The sequence below is a fragment of the Sapajus apella genome, unplaced genomic scaffold (genome assembly GCF_009761245.1).
Source record: "Sapajus apella isolate SASKATOON/1434 unplaced genomic scaffold, GSC_monkey_1.0 scaffold16, whole genome shotgun sequence".
NCBI lineage: Eukaryota > Metazoa > Chordata > Mammalia > Primates > Cebidae > Sapajus > Sapajus apella.
In genome coordinates this window covers 23497077-23524213 of record NW_022436956.1, presented here as the reverse complement: position 1 = coordinate 23524213, position 27137 = coordinate 23497077, and the positions used below count along the sequence as shown (strand labels likewise).

Genomic DNA, 27137 nt, shown 5'->3' with positions numbered 1-27137 from the left:
GCCCCTCCACCCATGTAACGGTTAATACTGTATGCTGTGATTCACTATGTCTATTTGCCATTATCTAGTATTTACCAAGCCAGCAACTCAGTGGAGCTCCAACTCAACCAATGAATTGCCTGTTACAACGTGTGGGGGTACCAGCTTGAGACTGCAATTTTTTTCTATGAGTCTAGTTACTAGGCAGTGTAGTTAGCTGATTGCTAATAGTACCAATCACTAACCACACGGCCAGGTAAAAAGATTTGGGAATTCATCCAAATGAGCTGCCTGTACATCATCAATGTGCTTGGGGAAGAAGGGTGTTGGAGAATGCTGATTTCATCCATTATCAATTGCTCAGCCAAGAGAAAAAAACATCAACATTTTAGCTACTAAGTATACGATGTATGTAATGTGTATGTATGTGGGTTGTTTCTGTTTTTGTTTTTTGTCAATATTCCGTCAGGCTCTTAACCAAAATTTTAGACATAATGGGGAATAGGATTTTTTTCTTAGCTGATTGATGTAATTATATGAACATGTGATTATTAACTGAGACTATATTGTTGTATTTTTGAGACTATTTTGAAAGAATAAAATGCCATAAAGACATAAATTGTGGTTATCACCATGTGTCCGTTTCCTTTGTTAAACTGGCTTTATGTTGTCCATCTCAGTTTCTGCCACAGTAATTTTAACTTATCAGTGAAGTGGTTAGGTTGTTCCTGCCTTAACAAAAAATTTCCCGGGAAAGCTATTCACACACACACACTTGTTAATACTTTTATAAGAATACATTAACAAAATTTTTCATACTTTTTTTTGCCGTGAAGCGACTCTGTCCACTCATTAAGATATATCCCTTCTTTAATCATTTACAACTGTTGCAGTCTAGGCAACTTCTAATGGGAGTGATTAGTAAATGCAGTTACACTTTTAAAAATCCAGCCAAGATTTGTTTTCTAAGATTTGTCTTACAGGTTTCAGAATTTTTAAATCACAGAAACTATACGCATGGTTCAAGACTCTAGCTCCCAAGGGCTAGGCTTTCAGCCCCTCATGAATTCTCCAAGCAACGTTCTCAGAACTTCTACCTAGCAGGTGCTGTGCCTGGCAATCTGGTTTGGAAAGGGACATTGGGGTGACGGGGCTGAGGAATCTAAAGTTTATTTAGCTATCTTTGGGGGAAGGGGAGAGGACGTGGCGTGCCGACTGAGGTTATAAGAAGTTAAGGTACTCCCCCACTGACTCCGACAAGACAGGACACATCCCAAAGTTGTTTTGACTCTCCCATGCCATCTCCAAGGTTTGGACTGGTCCCGAAACCTGATCACCGCAGGGGTGGGCTTTCTGACGGCCCCAACGCGCGTGGCGGACACCAACACCTACCTATAGGAAATCGAGGGCTGCGGGCAGTGGCCAGTATCAACTTGGCGGTTCTCGGAGGGGCGGGGCGGGGGCCAGGCGGGGGGAGGGGCGAGGACGCTTGGAGAAGCGTCCTCAGTTGCCATGGAAACGGGACCCAGTGAAGAACCTAGCGGCCAAAAGGAGTCCCAGGAAATTTGCTCCCCGGGATTACTGGTATTTGCCGGCTCCTCAGAACAAGATGCCAACTTGGCTAAGCAGTTCTGGATCTCGGCGTCAATGTATCCCCCTAGCGAATCTCAGCTGATGCTGCGCAGAGACAGCAGTCAGCGTCTGCCGGTGGCCCGGCCCACGAGGAGCAGAGGGTCTGGTGAGTAGAGTAGCGGCCTCCTGTCTTACCTGCCTCCACCGTAACCTGCCTGCAGGATACCAGAGCCCCTTCCAGGAGAAGCTGCAGTGGTATATACAAATAGTCATAGGTACATACAAATACATTTATAAATAGTTCCTAAACCTTTCCAGCAATCCTTCCACCCGAAAAGGATCAGTGGTATATTTGTTACATCTAAAAACAGGTAAGTTTCCCTTAAATTATGGTGTCTATTTGTAAACAGTATAGAATAATCTGAGGAAATGGTATTTGTTGGCTGAAAGGATAGTTTACACAACTGAATTCAAACAGGAAAAGCCCTGGAGAAAGATGAAGGTGGAGTCAACATTATCAACAAACTTTCTGGACCTGTAAGCCCTTAGTGAGGTCTAGGATGTGGAAACTGTTATGCAATCGTTACAGGTATAAAAAATTCAAAAACCTTTAATGTTGTGGTCTTTTCCAATGATGTCTTTACTTTCTTTTTGTATTTTTTAGAGAAAGGTCACTCCTCACAATCTTTTCACCTTGCTAATGACAGTAAGTATCAAGTTTTATGCCTTTCAACATTCTGACTCCTTGGTTCATCAGAAAATAGAAAATACATACAAGGGTACTACTTTACGCTGTGGCATAACTTTCTGAATTGCACACCTAAGTCCCTGCTCAGGGACCACTCTGTTCATCCAGACAGCAATGCCTAAATTCCTTTAACAGTATGAACAGGAATGTAGAAATTGGAATCTCTGATCCTGCAGATATGTTCTCGAGATCTTTTCTTGTCTTTGGACTTGAGCTCACTCATCATCTAAAGGATTAGAGGTCCCTGCAGCCATAGCTAATTAATTCAGTCTCCAACTATTTGCAAATCTCGTTTACAAAGTTTCAAGACACCACATGTATTTTTGTTTGCCTTCCTACTCTATGTATTCCCTTTCAACCCATATCCAATTTTATGTCAATTTTAATGTAAATTCATGATTAATCATTTCAGATTGAATTTATTTTATTCTCTCTAGAAAACAGAGACATCTTTGCTGAAGCCCTAAAGATTCAGGAATCTGAGGAGAAAGTAAAGTATCTCCAAAAGGTACGCCAATATTTCAGAAGGTCATCTGATTGTCATTGTTTCTAAATAATCTTGATTTTTTTAAACACATGTATATAAAAAAAATCTGCTACTTCTAGTGCATTAGCTTGAGCAAATTAAGGAAAACCTTTATTAGAATTTTAATTGAAAATTAAGAAATTCTGTTCAACTTTGGCTAGTGTCAATCTCAGCAAAAGTCCAGGAATATACAGGAACAACAGAACCAGAGAGAAATAGAAATAGGTAGAGTCACACACTTTCCATCCAGTAAGGTGCCCAACCTTATACAGCATTCTAAGAACAGAAATGGCATAAGAGGTTGGTGCAGTGGTTCACACCTACAATTCCAGTGCTTTGGGAGGCCAAGGCAGGAAGATCCCTTTGAGGCCAGGAATTCAAGACTAGCCTGGTCTACATAGTAAGACCTCTATCTCTACAAAAAATTTTTTTTTAATTTGCCAGCCCTATTGGTACATACCTGTAGTCCAAGCTACTTGGGAGACTGAGGAAGAAGGATCCTTTGAGTCCAGAAATTTGAAGCTGCAGTGAGCTATGATCTCACCACTGCACTCTAGCCTGGGCAGCAGAGTGAAACACTGTTTTAAAAAAAAAATCAAAAGAACAGGAAAAATCAAGTAGAATCGATGGTCTTAATAGGTCAAAATTAAATGATCAGAAGAATGAGTCTGTCATCTAGACCTGTTTTGACCAAAGGCTGAAATTAAACACATTGGTGTGTCAAATCAGCTGAGCACACATCTCTTTTTGGCAACATCCTTTGTTTGCTTTTCATGATACAGGCATAGCCTTTAATACAGCAATTAATACAGTGATTTATAGAAACATTTTATTTGTTTAATGGATAAATTATATTCCTGTAACTTTTCTTATACTGTAAAAGCAAAGATAGAGAACTCTTTTGGGCCTAATATCTTTAATCATTGGACATGCTGGCAAACTCTGAAAGAGTTATCAGGAATTCTACATAAATTGCAGAACAATGCATTTGAGTTTGTTGATCACATTAATTCAATTTGTGGACTACTGGCGATTCCCTCAAACAAATTAGGTAATTAGAAATAGTCAGAATTTTCTTCTCTCTTTAGAATATTATGTACTGTATATTTATATCCAGACTTTATAGGGAGGGGAAAGGCCTAATTTTCAGTGGATTAAAAATCATTAAAAGTCAACTTCAGTACTTTTGGAATTTGATTTTCATTTTATTTCATTTTAGGAAAGGATTAGAAATAAAAGGTTAAAGACAAACTATTATATATTTTTATCAGTTTTTGTCAAAAAATAAGACAATATGATGTGAATTACCAGAGGAGAGGCTATGCTAATGGACTGTTAGGCTAATAATCTTAGAACTGGTTTCCTTGCCTTGGCTCCTTCTGTGAACTTATATTAATTACTCAATTCCACAAATATTTATTGAGAACCTGCAAGTACTGTACTAGCTGCTGGGGATCCAAAGATAAAATGTGGTCCCTGATCTCAAGGAGTTTACAATCCAGTGGAGGAGACAGCCAATTAAAGTCAATAATTATGACGTATTATAATATCATCATAGATGTATGCATATAATACTATAAGAACACATTCAGGGACATCAAAATCAAGTGTAACAAATAAAGAAACCTTCCCAAAGGTGCTGGGTTTTGAAGGATTTGAAGAATATGCAAAGCAAGCCCTCACAGCGTATTAATTGTCTTCCTAAAATACAAATATGATTATGCTAGTCCTCCTGCCTTTTTTTCCACATGGCTGCCCATTTCCTATTACAAGATCAAGGCCAAACTCCTTAGCATGTTCGAATTCCTTTCTAATACAACCCTAACCTGTCTTCTCCCACCACTCTCCCCACTTCTGCCTATGCTCTCACCCCAACTCTGTATGGTTGGATCTCAAGCATGTAGCCCAAGGAACACTCTTTACTCCTTCACATATATGCTTGCAAAGTGATGAAGAGGAAAAGTATATTTTTGTTATACCTAAACATGCATAGTATCTGCCAGGTTGTACCTTAAGCCTAATGGTCATGAATTGCAATATAGAAGATGATTCCATTTGTTCAGAGTAGAAGACAAGAGGCCTAACAAAACCATAAGGCATTGGGAAAGAAAGAGAAGTTACTGAAACTGTGCCTTCGTAGTATATAGGGAAATTTTGTCAGTACTATCTAATACAGTTCAATTCAAACAATGCCAAAGTACAAAAAGGCAACCAAGAGAATCCTGCAATAACTGAATGCTCTCATAGATATCCTGAGATAATATAATATAATATTCATAACAACTAATTATTAAATGTATATTAGGTACTATACACTAAACTAAGCAACTGACATACATCAACGCATATACTCCTCAAAATAGTCCATTATGATTATCACCATTTGGCCAAACAAGGCCTAAATGATTTTCCTATGTCCCCACAACTGGTAAGTGGCAGAGAAGATTCAAAGCCTGGAATCCTAACTCCAAAGTCCATGAAATTAATCCCATAATAGACTCATTGTATCATAACGATTGCTGGCCATGGCATGGTTCAGGTGTGCTGCCAAATATTCTAAAACGCGAAACTATGGTATGAATACAAATGTGAGAAACACTGTTTCCAGCCCTGGCACTATAAGCTGGTTCTTCATTCTGCAGTGCACTTTCATGTATCTACCTGAAATGCTCTTCCCTATTTACCTTCAAGGCCTAACTCAAATGCCAGCTCCTGTGAAGTCTTCTCAGGGGTTACCCAGAGCCTAGCAGAATGAATAGATCTCTTCTCTCTGCTCCCATGGCAAGTCACATATCCTCTCTCGTAGTATTTGTGGTTTCTGATCTGTGTTGTAGATAATTGTGTATGTTTCTCTCTTTCCTGCTAGATTATAGGCACCATAGTGTAGTAGATTTTGGAGACCACAAGATAGGTTTGGAAACCTAGCTCTGCCACTTACTATGTGTGTCACCTTGAGCAATTGATTTAAATCCTGGGATGCTCAGCTTCCTCACATATAAAAGGTGAAATTATTTTTTTTTAAATATCCACCTCATAGAGTTGATGTAAGTAAGGTATACGAAGCTCCTGGCCACAGTTTACCAACAACAAATGACATCTATAAGGTCAGGGGTCATGTTTTATTTGCTTAACCTAGTGCCTTTTTGGTTATAAAACTCAACAAATCTTTGTTAATTGAATAAATGAATGCATAATTAAATGAATTAAAGAGCAAATGAATCCCCTATATATTGATATTTCAATTTTGTTTAGCCTTTTTCGCATAGACGCATCTGGCAAATTTTTCTAGGCTGATAATCTTTGCAAGAATACTCCCAAAATCTAATCTGTTAGCACATCATCTCTCTTCCTAGTTTTGCTTTATCTCATGGGTCATGGATATAATGGGAGGAAACATAACTTCCTGTGATTATTGAAACAGAATATGGTTTTGGATAGCACTTTTTTTCTAAGTCCATAAAACTGTCTCTGCATTGCTGCCACCACTGTTCTAGAATTTTAAGCTTGATATGAGAAAATAGATGAGGGGAGGGTATCTTCTAACCTAACAAAACATTTACGATGATCTATTTAAGAGCATCTTCTACATGTTTTGAACATATACATGTTAAATATACATGTTTTTAACATGTTGATAAGTAAATTCCATATATAATTTTCATCTTAAATTGGGAAAAACATCACCCATAAATTCTCTTTAAGGTTTATTCTTCCACTTTCTCCTTAAAATTAGTGAAAATATAGAAGCTAATTTTCATCTCTCCTGAAAGTGCCTTTATAACCCTGTCTCCCCAACAGATACTGATTTTTCAGTTGTTACAGTTTTTTACACTTTAATATTATTCTCCATTTTGAAATATTTTCCAGGTATACATTATAACAAATGCTTTTGGTTAGTGGTCAAAATGCTATTAATCACAACTATTATTTCTGTGATGGATATCCATGGCAGGAAATCAAAAACAATTGAGTCTGTCAAGATTAAATGGCTTACTATGTCCATAAAGGAAAACTCACAGCACTACACTGGACCATTATTCTTCCTCTGAGAGTTCTAAAGTAGTCTGGAAACATTATAATAAGTGGATAGTCAGCTAATTCTTTGAAATCATAAAACTAATTTGCTTTTTAGTTTTGCCACCTTTAAGAAAGCTCTTTAGCTGATTATCCCTTTATGAAAAGAATTATAAATAATTCATTTGCTGGGAGAAGGAAGAAGAGGTCAGAGCAGTATTTGAAGACATATATGTAGATGACAGATTTGGAAATGATCTGTAATCAAGGCTTTAACATGAATGAATATAAACCAAAGGTTTTTACAGGGAAATATGCAATCTGCAGAACAGCATCCCAGGTATATTCCTTATTTGGGAATGGGGTTTTAATCTTTTCTATTATACATTCTATATAACCAGTAATGTCTAATAGTGCAAGTCTTTCTCAAAAGTTTGTTATATGACACTCCCTCGAACCAGAAGCAAGTCATGCTATGATGAGAACATTACAGTAGTCCTCCTTCCCATGATTTTACTTTCCTCAGTTTCAGTTACCTGCAGTCAACCATGATTCAAAAATATTAAACAAAAAATTCCTGTAATAAACAATTCATAAGTTTTAAATTGCTCGCCATTCTGAGTAGTGTGGTGAAATCTTGTACCAACCCGCTCGGGATATGAATCATCCCTTTGTCTAGTGGATCCACTCTGTAGACTCTACATGCCTGCTAGTGACATAGTAGCCAAGAGAGATAAATCACATTCACATAACTTTTATTAGAGTATATTGTTATGTGCTCTATTTGTTATTAGTCTCACTGTACCTAATGTATAAATTAAACTTCATCATAGGTAGTATATATAAGGAAAAGCATAGTATATATAGGGTTTGATACTATCCGCAGGTGCAGGCAACCACTGAGGGTCTTGGAACTTCATCTATCACCATTGCCCCTTAAATGAAATTCATATTATAGCCGTTTTGAACCACTTGTGGTTCCAAGAACCCCCCAAGGTGTTTCATTCTTCTATGACATTGAATCTATAGTTTCTTCTGCCTGGAAATGCCTTTCTCCCATTCCTTCCCATTTAGCTAATACCTACTTGAATTGCACTGTAATCTGCATTCTCAGAAGAAAAACAATCTTAGAACTTCAAAAGGTGGTATTTTTAGACACTGATCATGAAAGTGGAAAAGTTTTTAACATTATCAACTGTTGGATTATCACTTTCATAGTAGTGAAGAGGATACTTTGAATCATCGTAAGTCAACTTCAGAGAACCAAAGCAAAAATGTAGGGAATTTCCTGTGTCATTGCCAAAATGCTCAGATAAAAGAAAATCCTCTTTTGTGTCAAAATGATAGGGATTGGCTTCTTAGACAAACCTAAAATTTCCCAGTATTACCTGGCTTTTAGTTTTGCTTTCTCACCCTAATATAATATTTATAAAAATTCCTTTTCCTCCATAAAAGGAATACCAATAGGAAGTGGTAGATATCCCTTCACCAATAAAAGATGTTTAGTCATTTAAATTCTTGCTCTCTTCCTAATTTGGCAAAGCACTCAAGTGGCAGAGTCATAAAAACAGACTGTGCATTACAGTAACAAGCAAATATTTTGATAGCAAATGATAATTAAAAGATTATAGTAATATACAAATGTTTTATGCTTTTATATCATCCATAAGTACCACTTTGTTTTCAAAAGTTATTCAATGCTGGGGAACATTTCCAGTTGACACATAAGGTTCCCCTCTAAATCTTCTTTAGTAACATCTACAGTCTGTAAAATCATAATTGGGAGAGGAATGAGATTTGGGATCAAATAGCTGAATTCAGCTACTCTGGGCATGCTGCCTATGGGGTAGCCCTGCTCTGCAAGAAGTGGTAAAAAAAAGAATTGCTGAATTAATTTGCCTCGTATAGACCTACCCTCAGAGTTCCACAGGGACATATCCCAAATGCATCTCTTCCTCTTTTTCCAGAGATCTGTGTATTATATCTTCTATATCCTTCACCTTAAGAACAAAACGAAAACACTTTAAATGCTGAGATGATATTGGGCAATGATTCACATTCATTATCTGCTTATAAAGGGTAATTAAATGAAACTATTAAATGCAAAATGAAACAAAAAAGATCATGTACCTTTTTCCTTTTTTAAATTAATGCAGAACTATCAATTTGGCTCCAGTTACATGAATCCTTATTGTTCAAGTTAGTAAACACCTTATAAGCAGCAGGGCAAATCAAATTGTGAGTTTATTGAAGAACTGGAATGATTCTGTGGATCGGGTAACTCAGAGAATAACCATGGAAAACCTGAAATTAAAGCCATTATCAACCTTTGTGCTTTGCCTCTATCTAAGGCAAGATGAAAACGTTCTTAGACAATTATAAGAGGGCCAGATAATAAATGATTGATGTATCTATATTTACTTCACTTTATCATTTTCTGTGATAATGTATTCTAGTCACATAAAGTGTGGTCAAGAAAGCCTCACAGCTCGAGATGATACAGTCATTTGTCTAGTTTACTCTTGAAGTTGAACAGTTCCCAAGTCACTGTATTGCCAATATAGATCTTCATTATTCATGGATTCCTTATTTGCAAATTTGCCTACGAGCTACAGTTTATTTACAACCCCAAAATCAATACTCATGGCACTTTCATGGTCATTTGCAGACATGTGGAAAGTGGTTTTTAAAAAAATGGAGTTGCTCAGCACACACGTTTGCAGCTGAGACTGAACAAGGTGATGCTTTGCCTTTGTGTTTCACTCCCATAACTCCAAACAAGAGTCTTTTTGCTATTCAGTGCTAAGTCTTCACTTTTTTTTTTTTTTGCCCTTTTTTGGTGACTTTGCTGTTTAAAATGGCCTTGAAGTGCTAATGTTCCTAAGTGCAAGAAGGTTATGATGTGCCTTATGGATAAAATATGTGCATTAGATAAGCTTTGTTCAGGCATGAGTTAGAGTGCTATTACCGTGAGTTCAATATTGATAAATCAACAATATATTTTAAGATGTCTTTAAACATAAACACACATTAAAGAGGCTATGTATTGTTCCACTGATGAAACGTTACGACCAGTGGCTGGCAGGACCCTAGGAGCAATGGATTTAGTATTCGTCTAATTCAGTGTTTGTGGTGACATTCTAGAACATAACTATGACAAACAATGAGAATCAACTGTACTCCTAAAACTGGCTGAATCATAGTTTAATATACCAAGACTTTCACTATCTGCCTCCTGCCATACCTCCCAGCCTCATCTACCTACCATTCCCCTTAAGTGCAATTCATATTAAGCTATTTTGAACTACTTGTACTTCCAAGAACTCATCAAGGTGTTCTGTGACATTAAACCTACAGTTTCTTCTGCCTGAAAATGCCTTTCTCCCATTTCTTCCCATTTGTCTAATACCTACTTGTATTGAACTGTAAAACAGTTCAGTGGTCATAGTCAAGCCTTTTCTCACCCTCACCTATTGATATAATGCCTCTTTCTCTAGTCTGATAGAAATCCATCTTCCTTTAATTCTCTAGGACCCCGGGCATCCCCTGTCATCATCCTCGTGATATAGTACTGTGGTATAGTTGATCTGTTTCTCCTATAGTTTCCAAGTTCCTTAGGGTGAAGGACCATGGCTTTTTTGACATTATAATCACAGGGGCTTACAAATAGGTGATCTCCTGACCTACAAAATAAATGTTATAAATGAATAAATGGATAATATAACTTGTCTGGACTAGGATTCTGTATAATAGCCCAGTTCCTTGAGCTAGATGTCATATGAAGTATTCATTTAATAGGAAAACAGGCAAGAATCATATTAGCCAAGACCCAGAGGCCTCACAGACTCATGGATATTGAACAGACATGTAGTCAGTTGAGCAAAAGGATGTGGGAGCAACAGACAAGAGTGGAAGTACATTGTTCTCTGTAGGTCACAGAAGAAAGTCACCGTAGATGAGTACAGCATTGCATGTTCTCCAAAGGAAATGATTCCAAAAAAATTTAATAGAAGTTTGAAAACATTATGCCAAGGTTTAACAGCATGTAAGAGAAACCCTGCCATGGGAATTGAAATGTAGAGTCAGGAGTAGAAAATAGAGCAGAACCCTCTGTCTCTGAGAATCTGAAATGCTAGACAAGAAATTGAGACTAGGAGTTGGACACAGGGCACAAGACAATATTCCATATACTAGAACTTTGGTACAAAAGAGAGGCCTGGTCAAAAAAAAGGGGGGGGAGAGAAAGCAAAGTCCTAAAAGCATATACCCTTCCCCCAACTCCAATCATATTGCTAAATGTTTGTGTCATTCCTTACTGCCATACCCAGAAAACCCAGAAAGGTTTAAACCATCAATATAGGAGACAAATTGACCTATGATTATTTTGACTTTCTTGGCCAAGTCAAAAAAAAATTCAAAAATCAATTTACAAACAGTTGATTCTATTATTGATATAAGCTTTGATAAATAGCTTTTTAAAGAAAATGTCCATTTTTTTTTTTTGAGATAGGGTCTCATTCTGTCACCCAGAATGGAGTGCAGTGGCACCATCATGGCTCACTGCCGCCTCGGCTTTCCTGGGTTTAGGTGATTCTCTCACCCCAGCCTCCCAAGTTTCTGAGACTGCAGGTGCACACCACCATATCCAGCTAAACTTTTTGTATTTTTTATAAAGGCAGGATTTTGCCATGTTGCCCAGGCTGGTCTTGAACTCCTGAGCTCAAGCTATTCACCCACCTTGCCTCTCAAAGTGCTGGGATTATAGGCGTGACCCAACACATGGGGCAGGAAAATGGGGATATTTTCATTGTAACAATAATTTAGTACTTTGTTTAAAAAAAAACCTGAAAGTTATTTAAGATAGGGTATCTAAACTTTGAAACTTTTATTATAAAGGACATAGTTTTAGAGCACTGAATGACTAAAAATAGAAAAAGATAGTTCTTAACTGTGGTTATATTTTATATATTTCTTTGCATTCTCTGGAGTTTCTGGTCCTAAATGCTACCAGTAGATAAAATAGATGGTAGTATAAGTATAGACATTAGTCTGCACGTGTGAGGTTGGATTGGACATTAAATTTCACTCCAGACATGCGGGCGCCCTCCACTGAAGTCATGGAGCCAAGCTGAACTTTACAGAATGTTGGCCAGAAGCAACTGAAAACTCTGTAGGCTTCAAAAGAAATCTAGGCAAGTTAGAGGTCAACGCTGAAAAGCCAATGTCAAGTTCAAGCAGGAAAGGCCAAGCAAAGCCATAAACAGTAAAATGAATCATGGGCCCAAAAGATGGGACCATTTTATTTGGAAGAATTGTGCAAGATTCATTCAGCAAATATTTATTGAGCACGTCTATGTGCCTGGCAATGTGCTAGGCACTGGAGTACAAAAATGAACAACAACCAAAAAAACATGTTTTAACCCATTTCCCATTTAGAAAAAAAAAAAAGTGCAGCTTGCTGCCAGCAGTGTTCTTGGGGCAAATAGGAAACGGGTTAAAGATACAAACTCTGCCCTTGTCTGAAATTTGGAGTCTAATAAGGGAGAGAAATATTTCTGAAAGAATTGCATTGATAGATGTTACGAGAATGTTAGAAGGATGTATAGGGTGGTATTGATCTAATCAAAGGAATCAAGGAGGATTTCTACACAGGTTAACCAGACTGAGATTTGAAGGAAGAGTGGGCATTAACTAGGTCAGAAGGAGGGGGTGAAGGGAACATTGGAAGATCATTCCAAGCAGCAAAAACAGCATATGCAAAGACCCTGTGCTGGGAACTGGCACCGTGCAAATCAAAAGCTGAATGGCCAATGTGGTAATATGGGAGGAAGGTTAGGCTCCAGTAAGAACAGTTAAGAAGCTACTGAAGGGTTTAAATTAGGGGATGAGAATATCAGATTTGCTTAAGAAAGATCAGCAGACTGTAATATGGAGGATGTATAGAAAGTGGGCAGCGCAGAAGTGGAAAAACCAAACTGGAGGCCATCACAAAATTTCAAGCGGGAGGTGATTCGATGTGAATTAGGATCACACAGGTAGATGAGAAAGATGAGATAGACTGAAGGGATAGTTAGGAAGTAAAATAACTAGTATTTAGGGTTATATACTGGATATGGGAGGTGAGGCAGCAAAGTACCCAAGATAACTCAGTTTTCTGGCATGTGTAACAGGACGAATCGTGTCATTCTGAAACAAGGAACATTAGATGAAGATCAGGTTTGGAGGGTTTGTGGGGGAGGGGCTACAATTTTAGTTTAGACTTACCTAGCTTGAGATGCCTTTGAGATAAGCAGGTTAGCTGTCAGATAGGCCTGTGAATATATGGGCTAGAAACTCAAAGAAGTATGAGGCGGAGATGAAGTTTGAGGTCATCTGTGTGGGAAATCCCTAACCTCTCCTTCTTAAGTCCTTATGGGCAGGACAGGAAAGACATAGCTGAAAGATGAAGTCAGTCTCATTCACCCACTCATCATATCTGTATAACCAGCAACAATGAAAACCTTCAAGACTCAGTAGTCTTTGGTAAGGAAAAGCTTTGATAATTATTGTAAACTGAATCATCAATAGCATATAATTCAATCCTATAGAGTTAACATCAATATATGTATACTTTGCTCAATTTTAAAATGCAATGCTCATTTTATGCTCACATTTTCTCAACATTAAAATACAAGTCCACTTATTACCTTTTTTAAAAAATAAGTACCTTTTAAAGCAGTACTAAAGGAGTTTTTAAATCACTTATACTTCTTCTCTGCATGTATTTTGTGTGTGCATGAATGCTTTAAAATCTACATCCTTCAGGCGATTATTATTGGTTTTTCCATTAAAATATATGTAACAGAACTAAAAAAATATATGTAACAGAAACAAGAAAATACACACTTTTTTCTTCCTCACAATAGATAAATTCATACTTGATTGAAATCTGCATTTAAGAAAAGTTGTATTGACTCTTTCTTATGTAATGACTGATATTTTTTCTCATTTTAGTAAGATGTTATTTTTCAAATGAAAATTATATACATCAGACCTAGGAATTGAGCCAGGATCAGGCAATTTCCAGGAGGTATAGAAAGATGCTTAGGTCTGCATCTTTTTCCTGCAAGTCAGCATTCTTCCTTTCTCTGATTAATAACCCTATAACATCTTCCATCCACTCCCATAGATTACTATAGTTAGGTCTATCTTTTAAAATCAGATTAGTACTGGGGAAAGATTTCTCACTGATTATTCAGCCTGTTTTTTAAAGTGCATAGTAGATAATTTGAGGTCCAACAGTTCTGTATCTTATTATTATAGTAGATATAAATTTTCTATATGGCAGTTGTAGAATCAACATAGCAGATTTTAATTAATAGGCACAGGGAATGGTAGTAAATTCATAGAGTAAATTCATAGTTTAAGCATTTTGTTATCAAAATCAGCAAGACAAGGTGCATATTGCTTTTTGAAACAAGGTCCAAACATGAGATTTTTTAAAAATGATAAAGGGATAAAAACCTTAAGTCAATCATAATTCTCACCTTCCTCATGATTGCATTTGTAACATAAAGATGAAATGGGGACTGGGCATGGTGGCTCATGCCTGTAATCCCAGCACTTAACTAATACTTAGTTAAGTGACCCTGATTTTTTTTAATTATTTTTTTAATTAGGCTGAGGTGGGTGGATCAAAAAGATCAGGAGTTCGAGACCAGCCTAGCCAACAAAGTGAAATCCCGTCTCTACTAAAAATACAAAAAAAAAAATAGCTCAGTGTCATGGTGGGCGTCTGTAATCCCAGCTACTCAGGAGGCAAAGGCAGGAGATTTGTTTGAACTCGGGAGGCAGAGGTTGCAGTGAGCCAAGATTGTGCCATTGCATTCCAGCCTGGGTGACAGGGCAAGATGTCGTCTCAAAAAAAAAAAATGAAATGGAACCTACTGAGGAGGGAGATTCTTGCAGAACACAAACTGAAATTCCCTGGTACCCCTATAGACGATGAACTCTCAATTACCAGGATAGAATTTAAAATTAAGGCCAGGTATGGGGCTCATGCCTGTAATCCCAGCACTTCAGGAGGCTGACCGAAGTGGGAGAATAGCTTGAGCCCAGGGGTTCAAGCCCAGCCTAGGCAACATAGGAAGACCTTGTCTCCACAAAAAAAAAAAAAAAAAAAAAAAAAAAAAAAAAAAAAAAAACTTTTTTTAATTAAGTAGATGCGGTGGCATGTGCCTGTAGTCCCAGCTACTCGGGAGGCTGAGATAGAAGGATTGCTTGAGCCCAGGAGGTGGGAGGTGGAGGTGGCAGCGAGCCCTGATCGTGCCACTGCACCTCTACCCGAGTGGCAGAGCGAGACTGTGTCTCAAAAATAAATAAATAAATAAATTCTGGAGCCTCAGGAAAATAAAAATCAGGTAATGTTCTCAATTTCTGTTAAACCATAGAACCTTGGCTCTGCCTAGGTAATATTCTGAATTTGGAATGTAATTCCAATTTTACAATTAATTTATAATTTAAAAATCCTTACATAAATATTTTGTTCACACTAAATAAGATATTAGAAAGTTCCTCAGTTTATAAATACCACTATAATCCAACTATCTTTACCCTTTAGCCACATTTTGCAAAGGGCCACATGATACCTTCAAATAAGTAAATTAACTGTGATCAAGGCTGAGCTCAAACTGGATTAGCTCCACCTGCCGTATTCTGAGAGCATGTATTTTTTTACAAGAATTTTTAAGAATTTTCTGTGACAGCAGAGACTATGCTTTTCTTCTTTACCATGGTTACTCCTAATTAACTCTTCATTTTTAGCGTAAAGATTGAATGAAGAAACCATTCTGTCTCTGTGTGTGTCTGTGTGTGTGTGTGTGTGTGTGTGTGAAGTCTGTCAGCTTGAATCCTTGGCTCTGCTAGTTACTACTTAGTTAAGTGATCCTGATAACAATTGTTCATTTTTATGTGGTTGAGTTTCTTCTACCTGTAAAGAGGTAATAATAATCATGCCCACCTCACTGTGCTATAAAGATTAAATGAGATAACCTGTAAGGAACTCACACAAGTCCCGACATTTAGTAATTACTCAGTGAAAGTTTGTTTCTATCTTTTCTATTTCCCCCTCTTTTTTTTTAAACTCATGATTGAAAAATAAAATTTTAGCAGGTTCAAAATAAGCATTAGTATTAAATGGAAATGCTTTGACTAAAAGGGTAACTCTCAAAAGATGATGAATAGATTACTAAAAGCATGGTCACTCAAGTATCCACATCCTGATTAAAAGACACGATCAAATTGGCTTGCTCATACTGTTAAAATGAGACTTATACTATTTTCTCTTAATCATATCTTTAGTTATTTCCTGCAAAAAGAAAAATTACCACTGAAGTTATATTTTGAAATTTCAAACACAGAGCAGAAATGTCTGGCCAAAATTAATTAATGCTTTGCAGGTAGATAAAAAGTAATTAAATTTATCATAATGCCTCCTTCTACAAGTATAGATTAAGAGGTGAACGTCATAATGATTCTGAAAGTATGGAAGTGGCCTCAATTTGAACCCCATCGAAAATAAACTGGGAAAGGAATTTTCAACCATATACATGCTTTGCAACAGTTGTTGGAAGCCTATGAAAAGGCTAACTTACAGAATCTAAGGCACTATTGTATACTGGTGAATACTACAGTGACTATACCCAAGTTAACCCCAGATGAACCCAACTGATTAGCCAAATGGTAACTGAAATTAGTTGAGGTGATAAAGATGGTCCTACTCTACATAAACCTGTAAGTTTGGTTTCCTTGTTTACTTTGTTTTTGTGTTTGTTGGATAAATGGGACCACTTGCTGTTTCTTGAATTCTTTTGGTAAGTTTTTTTACTCTAGGATATTGTTCATTTCATCTACATGTTCAAATTTATTGGTGCAAAAGACTCGTGTTTTTAACATCTTTTTGATCTCTGCCTTAGCTCTAGTTGTTACCTCTTTTCATTTCTAATCATTTGTGTCTTTTTTCATAGATAATTACGCCAAAATATTATCTATTTTAGTAGTCTTTTCAAAAAACCAACATTTGGCTTTATTGTCCTCTATTTTTATTTTCTAGTTATCCATAGTTGATTTTTATTAATTCTTCCTTCAACTTTGGGTTATTTTCCTTCTAACTTCCTTCTCTTTTCACTTTGTGTCTTAACTTTCTGCTTTCTTTCCTAATATGCAAATTTAAAGCTATAAATATACCTCAAAGTTCTATTTTAGCTACATCTCATAAGCTATATAGCATTTTCATTATTATTCCATTTTAAGTATTTTTACATTTCTATTTGGATTTCTAATTTGTCTTATAAATTACTTAGAAGTATGCTTTTTAATTTCCAGTGTATGAGGTCTTTTTATGTTAACTGCTTTTATCTCTAACTTAATTATATTGAGGTAAAAGAACATAGTGCCTATCTTCTACTAAATCAAGTTTAAACAGAGGTATCTTTATGTCAAGGTTCTCAACATCCCATTCACCTATCCTACCCTTCATATCTCTAATCCTCAAAGCACACATCTTGCTTCAGTCAAGCAAGGCTTATCTTTAAGCATCTTTAAGTTCATTTAAGATCTTTAAGCATCTTTAAGTTCATTCCTACTTCCATGTCTCCATTTATTTTTAAGTGGACTGCTATCTTCTTTTCATCACTGGGTATAATTTTTTAAATAATTTCAATTGTTATTTTAGATTTGGGGGTACCTATGCAGGCTTGTTACATGGGAATATTGTATGATGTGGGTATGAATGATCCTGTCACTCAGGTAGTGTGCGTAGTACCCAATAGGTAGTTTTCCAGCCTTGTACCCTCCCTTCCTAGTCCCTCTAGTAGTCCTCAGTGTTTATTGTTCCCGTCTTTACGTCCATGTACACCCAATGCTTAGCTCCCACTTATAAGAACATGTGGCATTTGGTGTTCTGTTCCTGCTTTACTTCACTTAGGATAATGGCCCCCAGCTGCATCCATGTTGCTGCAAAGGACATGCTTTTGATCCTTTTTATGGTTGTATAGTATTCCATAATGTATATGTACCACATTGTCATTATCCAATCCACTGTTGATGAGGACCTAGCTTGATTCCATGTCTGTTGTGCATAATTTTTGTGTTCTAATCATTTTAAGCTAGCCCACAACTTCTTAGCTACCTTTCTCCTTTTGATGAATTATTTTTAAATCCATAGAATATTTTGGAGCTTCTTTAAGGGTCTTCTGAAATGTTTGCATGTTTAAAATATTAAAACATTTTAATATTTTAGATTTAGCAGTTGGATTTGTGTAAACATCATTTCCTTTGTATATTTTTCACATTTTCTGATGTTTATACCATGTACATATGTTGCATTTATAGTCAATGGAAAGAATTTTGAATGTTTTTAAATTATCATTTGAGTTAAAACATTTCCCTCAGTACTTCTGAGTCTGTCTTCTTTACGTTTTTTCTCTCCAGCTATCTGCTCCTCTCACTATATGATAATAATATTTTTGAGAACTAACTGCATGCACTAAATACATGTTGTGTGCATTGTGTCTTACTTTCTTATTTAGTCCTGAGAATAACTCTGTTGAAAGCACTATGATTGCCCCCATTTTACAGATGAGGAAGCTGAAGCTGGAATGTGACTTTTTCAAGGTCACACATCTAAACTATAGTATAAGGGTTTGAACCCAGATCCATCTGATAGTGGAGCCAAGGGGCTTAACTACTATCCCATGCTGATTTCAAGAGTTCTTTGATTCTCTATGTATTGAGACGATTGTCAAGTATCTAAGCAAATAACTGATTCTGGAATCAATTCAATATTCTTCTAAGACATTTTTAAAATTATATTCAGGAATTCAGCTTTCATACTATGATAGTCAAGAGAATGTTTCTTCTGGCTAAGTAGACAGATAATCAGAGAAATAAACACTACTTCATGTTATTTTTGATGAATGTTTGAGTCTAAACATTTCAATCATAATCCAAGAAAGAAACGCAGTTTTTATGTGGGAACCAGGCCTTGAGAAGAAAGGACCTTTCTTCTCAAATCTAGTGTTTATTAAGAGCTTTTTTTTATAATTAAAGATTAACTGAAAAGAAAGTTGATAACACACCAGAAAATTCATGGTCAGAGGAATTTGCACTGCATGTTTAAAAATAAATCATATCTTAAATATCTCTCCTTGTTTCCCCTTTTCTCCCTCAAACTGTATTCACTAACTGACCCATAGGTCAGAGGCTGAATCATAAGAATTCCTTCATGCCTGTACTCAAAAAGCAGACAATCTATCCTCTTTTTTTCTTAATCCTTTCAAGATTTTTTCTTTTTTTTTTTTTTTTTTTTTTTTAGACAGAGTCTTGATCTGTTGCCAGGCTGGAGTGCAAGGGCGCATTCTTGGCTCACTCACTGCAACCTCCACTTCCCCGGTTCGAGAGATTCTCCTGCCTCAGCCTTCTAAGTAGCTGGGACTACAGGCATGTGCCACCAGGTCCAGCTAATTTTTGTATTTTCAGTAGAGAGGGATTTTACCATGTTGGCCAGGATGGTCTCGATCTCCTGACCTCATGATCCGCCTGCCTCAGCCTTCCAAAAGTGCTGGGATTATAGGTGTGAGCCACTGCACCCAGCCACTCTTTTCAAGATTTTAAAAGCACTGAAAGAAAAGTTTTCTCTTCTAATAATAATAGTGTTATAATAGCTACCATTTATCAAATGTATGTCATGCATTTCATTAAGCAATTTTTGTTTTATCTCCAATTTTCACAACAACCTTCTTCACAGATTAGACATCCACAAGGGGGAGGAGTGGTTCTTTGGTTACCCAAGATCACAAACCTCTAACCTATAGGTCAGTGATTACTGCATAGTTGCAGGGAGGAAAGGAGGAACCAGGCGGGACAGTTAAGCTAGCACTTGCTATTCAATACACACCAGAACTGGGATTCAAACCAAATGTATCTGACTCCACGAATACACACTTGCCACTCAAGTCACTTGGCTCTGAAAAGCCAAAAAGAGAGAACCAATTTAACTCTTGAAGTGACACTAAAATTCATTAACTATCTATGAGACATTAAATGTATATGTTATATCACATCCTAATTTTCTGGAATCAATTTTATTTCACAATTTATTTTTTTCAGGAATAGTATCAATATAAAAAATAAAATATATCAATATGTTAATATTCAATGGTAAGATATTATAAATATAAATTCTGACCCCCTTGTATTAACAATTAAACAATTTTTAAAAAGTCTTGCTGGGCATGGCGGCTGACGCCTGTAATCCCAGCACTTTAGGAGGCTGAGGCAGGTGGATCACAAGGTCACGAGTTTCAGACCAGCCTGGCTAATATGGTGAAACCCCATCTCTATTAAGAATACAAAATTATCTGGGCATAGTGGTGCTTGCCTGTAGTCCCAGCTGCTTGGGAGTCTGAGGCAGGAGAATCGTTTGAACCTGGGAGGCGGAGGCTTCAGTGAGCCGAGATCGTGCCATTGCACTTCAGTTTGGGGAACAGAGCAAGACTCCATCTCAAAAAAAAAAAGTCTTATAAATATAAAATTCCATTAATAAGCCCAACCAAAATACTATAATTAGAAACGAAAATTTTTGTCAATATGAAATTAAGAAGTAAATTATGCTTCCTTACTAATAAGTTATAAAGATCTTCTCTTGTCACTGAATTGTATTTAGCTTTACTGACAGAGATTTCCTAGAATATTCCTCAATGTTTTCATTTAGATGACACATTTACAGTAGTTTTGTTATTTATTTCCAGGAAACATGTCCAGGAGGCACAAATCAAATCATATTTAAAATATTTGTTTCTAGTGCATTATGTGACATTTCAACACCAATTAGGTATCAAAATCCTTTATATTAAAAAAGAACTTGAAATCAAGGAAAAAAAATGAATGAATATTATTTGTTATTCTATTATTTTTTAATCTTGTAAGTAAATAAATATTTGTCATTTTATATTAGAAGCACAGGATGATATAACTTGTCCATGGTTTCCCAATAGTTACACAGAAAATAATCATATAATTTTGTTCATGGGGATTTAAAAAACTAAATTTACTCACTGTTTAATTTCACTTTCCAAAATTTTTTATTTTTTGCTTAGGCCAATAATTGTGGATTACACAGTACAATTATTGCATTCATATATCATGACAGTCAATTCAATTCAACAAAAATTCATTGAGTATTCACATACAAAGCACTGTGAAAGCACTAAGGAAGGATAAAGAGATGAGTAAGATTCTGAAAGAGACATGGTAGCAACTAAAAGATAAAGCAGGAAAAGTAAGATCAATACCATAATAAAGGTATAAAGTGCTATGTAATCACAGTGTGAGAGCAGTTAATACCAACTGAATACATGTGTAATGGAAAAGTTGGAAAAGAAACTAACATTGAATACATGCATTAAAAATATCCCAGGACGTTATCTACAGACATTATTTTACTCAATCTATGCAAGTTGACAGATATTGTGAAACAGTTTTTAAACATACTCTCAATATTTTTTCTTTCAGTAACTGTGATATATGATGCCTAAAACTCAAGTAAAAAGTAGAAATCCTATCTCAAAATAAATAAAATTAAAACTTTGTAGTCTTATAAAAGACAAGCTTCATACGACTTAAACAGAAAGATGCAAAGCCAAGGCACCCAGTTCGCCACTGATTACAGCTTCCCAGTGTGGACTCCTTCTCTATGCGTCTTGGTGGATCACACCTGAGATTTCTAGCTTCTTTTGCAGCTGAGCCATCAAGGCTGGGGAACCGCCCTGAAGAACTGCTTAGCCACACAGCAGCTTCTGGGGCTTTGCACGTGCTGTTTCCTCTGCCTTAAAAGCTTTCTTCCCCATCTTGTCTCCATCATTATCTGGTGACTATCACTTTCAGGTCTAAGCATGGACATCACCTCCTCTGGCACATCTTCTGAGTCCCCAACCCTACTCCACACACAACTTTGTGTTAATTAAGGGTCCTTGATCTTCAGTTCTTCCATTGTACCCTATACTAACCCCACATAGCACACTCAAAACTATTTACTTGTCTTTTGTACTTAAGTCTGCAGTCACCTGGAAGGCAGGAACTGTGTTATGTTCAGCCACTAGCACAGCAATGTTACATCATAGGTGCTTATTATGGGTTGAAACATGACCCCCCACATGCAAAAATTACATTGATGTTCTAACCTGCAGTACCTCAGAATGTGACCTTATTTGGAAACAGTATCTTTGCAGATGAAATTAGTTAAGACGAAGCCATAGTAGAGGAGGTTGTGCACCTAATCCAGTCTGATTGGAGTCCTCATAAGACAATTGCCATGTGAAGACAGGGACACAAAGAGAATGTCCTGTAACAACAAAGGCAGAGATTGGGGTTATGCAAGCCAAGGAATGCTGCAGCTTGCCAGCAAACCACCAGACACTACAAAGAAGCAAAGAAACCCTACAGGTTTCAGAGGGAGCATGACCCTACCAATACCTTGATTTCAGCCTTCCAGTTTCCAGAACTAGATCAATATTGTTTTAAGCCATGCAGTGTGTGGTACTTTGTCACAGCAGCTGTGGGAAAGTACTCAATAAATCTAGACAGATAGATGACAGAATCTATACCTGGTTATGACAAACCTGTGTCTATTCTCACTGCTTATTTCTTTCTTGCAGCCTTGATCTAAACAGAATTTCTTTGATTTTGTCTGGCTATTCGAAGTTACAAGTTTTGTTTGTTAGATTCTAGATTCTCAGCCTTTTCTTTTGTTCTCAAATACAACAGATGTGATTGTCTGCCTGGCTATCTCCAAAACTTAATATAGACGAATTCTATGAAAAAAAAATTGAACCTATATTTGCCCATTTTTACAGTATATATATTGATAAATCTTCATGCCTGCACTAAGTTAGTGTTTTGCACTTAGGAAAACTTTCCTGAGAATGTGCATATCTCAATAGCTAAGCCAGAAATAGGAGAGATGAGAGAATAAGGCTTTGTTACCCTATGCAAGCAACTAAGAAGACCCTCCTTACCATGGACTTGGTGGCATGCTGTTTGAGCTTGCTAATCCTGCTTCTTGACACCATTAGTGGCAATTTAATGTGATGGTTAATAGCTTGAACTTTGTTGCCAAATGGAGCTGGGATCAAATCCAGTTCTGCCATTTAATAGCCTGGGTAAGTTATTTAACTTTACCAAGCTTCAGTTTCCTCACCTGTACAATGGAGTAACAGTAGCGTCAAACTTCTGAGTTGTTATAAGAAAATAATGATATGTCTATAAAGCTCTTAGCATAGCTCATCTGGTAAAGTCTTAATAAATATTAGTTATTTTTTAAAAGTTAGTTATTATTAGGTGGAGAAAAACCCTCCATTTAGGATCAGTTATGTAAAGCAGCATTTTATTATTTTGCAACAATAAAATTTCACAGCATTTTAATATTTTACAAAAGTATTTTGTAAAGCAGCATTGTCTTCAATAAAAACAGGATTTTGGCACAAACAAAAATGTATAAATATATCTTGGGAAAAAATATTTTTAAATTCTGCCAATACAAGACAAAAATGGAAGAATTTTACCTTCCATAGGCATAAGTCTTCATTATTGAGTCAAGATACCCACTTTTTTCTTTCTTTAAACAGGCTAAAACAAGAGAAGAGATTCTCCAACTCTTAAGAAAACAAAGAGAAGAAAGGATCTCGGTAAGACCAATAGTGAGGGATTTGGATTAATCTATCTGAAGGGATGAGTTGTGGCAAATTTGCATAGGTTTTATAGATTGAACCCTTAAATCTAGATAGCTATAGTCCAGAGCCATCTATATACCAGAGTGGGGCAAGGTACAGACATCAGATAATTTGGCAATCCTTGATAAATCAAAGCTATCTCCAGAGTTTGCAGACCTCCTGGCATAAGAAATTAGGTATTTATTCTCTGTGGAGTTTATTGTTCACATATTATAAAGCTGTAAGATATTAATATGGACTGTTTCAGTGTTAATATTTGTTTACAATGATTGATCTTGCCTAGATCATACAAAAATAAATGTTAAATGAAGAGAAACAAACCTAATAAAAATAATAATAGTATCATGTAAACTTGTGTATGTACAAAACGCATACTCCTGAATAAACCCAAAGCTCCCTAATGTGCAACATTTCTGACCCCTTAGTTTCCAGGTTTAAGAAGCTAGTCTTTATAAACTCTGTGATGATTTTATCTCAGATTTTTTTTCAAGTGAGTAAATTGCAGTCCGTGAAAGAAGTAAAATTTTACGTTTTTGATTTTTATTTTGTTTTGTTTCAGAAAGAACTGATTTCCCTTCCTTACAAACCAAAAGCCAAAGAACACAAAGCAAAGTAAGTTTACTTCTGTCAAAAATATTCTCTCACCTTTCAACTTACTGTGTAGGGAAGCACTTCTTTTTTCTTACTTTGCAGCTTACCCTTAAATCTTCTAGAAACCCACCCCACTGTATTACAGATTTTTTGCCTTGAATAAACTTTCTTCTCCACTTAAATATTAAAGCCTGTGTACCCACTTGTCTGTTTGTGGAATATGCAAACATAAGTGAGTGCAAACTGGAAAGCAGCTCAGCCTTGAAGTTTTGTGCACATTTTCTGTCCCTCCCTTCTCATCTTGGGCTATATAGTCAGTCACCTGTCAATATGCCCTCCTGGCTCCACTATCCCCATCCACTCATACCTGGCCCGCTTCTTTAGTGAATCAGCAGGTGTTTGCAGTTCACCAGCTCTGAGTGGGCTAAGATTGCTAAAACTCATGTTCATGTAGCAAATTCTCAGTGATGAGTGAATAGACTTATCTCTGGAATAATGTTAGAACAGGACTAGGAACAGTGTAATAGTCTAGAAGAGTTAAAGGAAATAAGCTAGCACCAGTTAATCACTAATGCACCCCTAATAAGAAATTGCTCCATTTTTGTTATGACTAAAAACCAGTGTGCCTAACTCAACATTAATTTGACAAATATTTATTTTCATACTATGTTCAGGGAGAAACAGCAAGTGCTAGAATTTTGATTCTTCTCTCATTGCTTTGAGGCTAACTCCCTCTAATGTGATCAAAGTAATACCATTAAGAAAGAATATGTCTACACTAATTTTTAAAACATCTAAAAAAAATAGAAAGATCATTTAATCACCTAGCTATATCATCTACACTTAGCAACTTAATCTCTTGCTTTTTAGCCAGACAATTTGACTTACCTTCTAAAGATGAAGCAAAACTAGCCCAATTAAGAGTAACTTACCTGATACAAATAGTGGATGAAGACTGCTGCTTAAATAACATCAATAGATATGTCTGTGTGCCTTAGATTTCTGCATGTATTTTTACAGAACATTCCTGCTACTACCCATGTTGACCCACCTAATAATAAAACATTACTTCACAGCTTGGACAGATAATTTTCTTAATAATTTAAATAGTTGCTTAATTCCTTTTGTAAATTAACTTTGTCCTGCATCCTGAAGCCTTGAATTTCATTCTGTTTTGCTGTGATATCTTCTTACCATCAACTTCTAGTTACTTTTTTTTTTTTTTTTTTTTTTTGAGACTCACTCTGTCACGCAGGCTGGAGTGCAGTGGTACAATCTCGGCTCACTGCAACCTCTGCCACCTGGGTTCAAGTAATTCTCCTGCCTCAGTCTCCCAAGTAGCTGGGATTACAGGTGCCCGCCACTGCCCCCAGAAAATTTTTGTAGTTTTAGTAGAAATGGGGTTTTGCCATCTTGGTCAGGCTGGTCTTGAACTCCTGACCTCATGATCTACCTGCCTCTGCCTCCCAAAGTGCTGGGATTACTTAGACATGAGCCACCGTGCCCAGCCTCTAGTAACTCTTTGTACATTCTTTGGGCAAGTAATCATGCACTACTCTGTGCCCATATTTTATAATTATTTAACTCATACCATTCCTTGCATTACTTAACTTTTTCTGTATTTTTTATATTGTCTGTAACTATATTGTTAGCTCCATGAGGAATTGGGTCACCCAAAGTGCCAGCATATTGCTTACATATTACATTCAGAAAATATTTATGACAAAAAGTTCAGTTTAAAAATATCATGTAGCCGGGCGCGGTGGCTCAAGCCTGTAATCCCAGCACTGTGGGAGGCAGAGGCGGGTGGATCACGAGGTCAAGAGATCGAGACCATCCTGGCCAACATGGTGAAACCCCGTCTCTACTAAAAATACAAAAAATTAGCTGGGCATGGTGGCGTGTGCCTATAATCCCAGCAACTCAGGAGGCTGAGGCAGGAGAATTGCCTGAACCCGGGAGGCGGAGGTTGCGGTGAGCCGAGATCGCGCCATTGCACTCCAGCCTGGGTAACAAGAGCGAAACTCCGTCTCAAAAAAAAAAAAAAAAATCATGTAATTCAGTATTAGCCAATTTAGAAAGTGATGTTTTCATATTACACATTAATTTATAAACTTTAAAAAATATGCTAAATATTGTAGGCACAATTGTAAAATACTTTTAACTTTGCCTTCTTTTTCATGCCTCTGTCCTTTCCTCTCTGCACAAAACTCCCCTACATACACAGATGCCCCCTTACCATTCCTCCTTCAACAGATATTAGTATAATCCAGGTCACCTTCTGTTAGAAAGAACTGGAAAGTGTGTTTATGGTAAGGTTTTAGTAGCAATATGTTTATTATCTATCCCAGAATGTTTGCATTTTAAAAGAAGTCTGAATAAATAAAACAATGGATAATCCAAAGAAATCAATTACCAATGATGAAATCTCAGGAGTCTGACTCTTGAATAAACAAACTATATTTAGGATAGGAGGGCTCCTGTACCTCCAATCCACACTTCACAGTATCATAACCACTTCTCCCACATACAAGTTTATACTTGGTTGTAAAACCCAAAACATAGAATCCACAACAGTGAATTTTTACTGGGGAAATTTTCAAAAGTTGTTTTCATGCTACATCATATTCACAATGACAGAGTTCTGTGTATTGGAACTGACTGATATTACTACCAACAGGAAACTGGTATCAGAGTCAGATAAAAAGGACCAAGAAGAAGTCAAAGCCTTGGAATAATTTGCTTGATACATGGCAGAGGATGGCTCACTCACACCTTCACTTTGGAAATAACCTTCTCTTAGGATCATTAAGATCACTGGCCACATTATAGAAGACAAAGAAATACAAGTTAAGTATGCAGATTTCTAGGAATTTTACCAGTTATTGAATACTTGTGTTAAAATAAACTAAGAAATAAAAGTTAAATATGCAGACTTCTA

General features: G+C 36.6%; 1 protein-coding gene and 1 long non-coding RNA gene across 6 annotated transcripts; one reads left to right on the top strand and one right to left on the bottom strand.

Moving 5' to 3' along the window:
* Window positions 1–745: 745 nt before the first annotated feature.
* Window positions 746–13204, bottom strand: LOC116556317. Its single transcript, XR_004270939.1, has 2 exons — window positions 13104–13204; window positions 746–1798 (listed from the first exon to the last, which is right to left on the bottom strand). It is a non-coding gene; the product is annotated as an uncharacterized LOC116556317 (long non-coding RNA).
* Window positions 1472–27137, top strand: CUNH11orf88 (chromosome unknown C11orf88 homolog). Of its 5 annotated transcripts, none has more exons than XM_032285623.1 (6): window positions 1472–1717; window positions 2216–2257; window positions 2737–2807; window positions 23501–23560; window positions 24165–24217; window positions 26877–27137. In XM_032285623.1, the coding sequence occupies exons 1-6, from the start codon at window positions 1492–1494 to the stop codon at window positions 26932–26934; spliced, it is 510 nt and encodes a 169-aa protein (XP_032141514.1). In that variant the 5' UTR covers window positions 1472–1491; the 3' UTR covers window positions 26935–27137. The 5 variants fall into 5 exon arrangements, with proteins under 5 accessions (XP_032141514.1, XP_032141513.1, XP_032141517.1 ...); XM_032285622.1 differs by having other exon boundaries at window positions 23498–23560; XM_032285626.1 differs by lacking the exon at window positions 23501–23560.

What these genes read in the sequence shown, in the direction of transcription:
- CUNH11orf88 (XM_032285622.1), top strand. Translation starts at nt 1,492, where the DNA reads ATGGAAACGGGACCCAGTGAAGAACCTAGCGGCCAAAAGGAGTCCCAG. An exon ending in AAAGAGAAGAAAGGATCTCG is followed by an intron (nt 23,561 to 24,164) that starts GTAAGACCAATA and finishes GTTTTGTTTCAG; the next exon opens with AAAGAACTGATTTCCCTTCC. An exon ending in GCCAAAGAACACAAAGCAAA is followed by an intron (nt 24,218 to 26,876) that starts GTAAGTTTACTT and finishes TACTACCAACAG; the next exon opens with GAAACTGGTATCAGAGTCAG.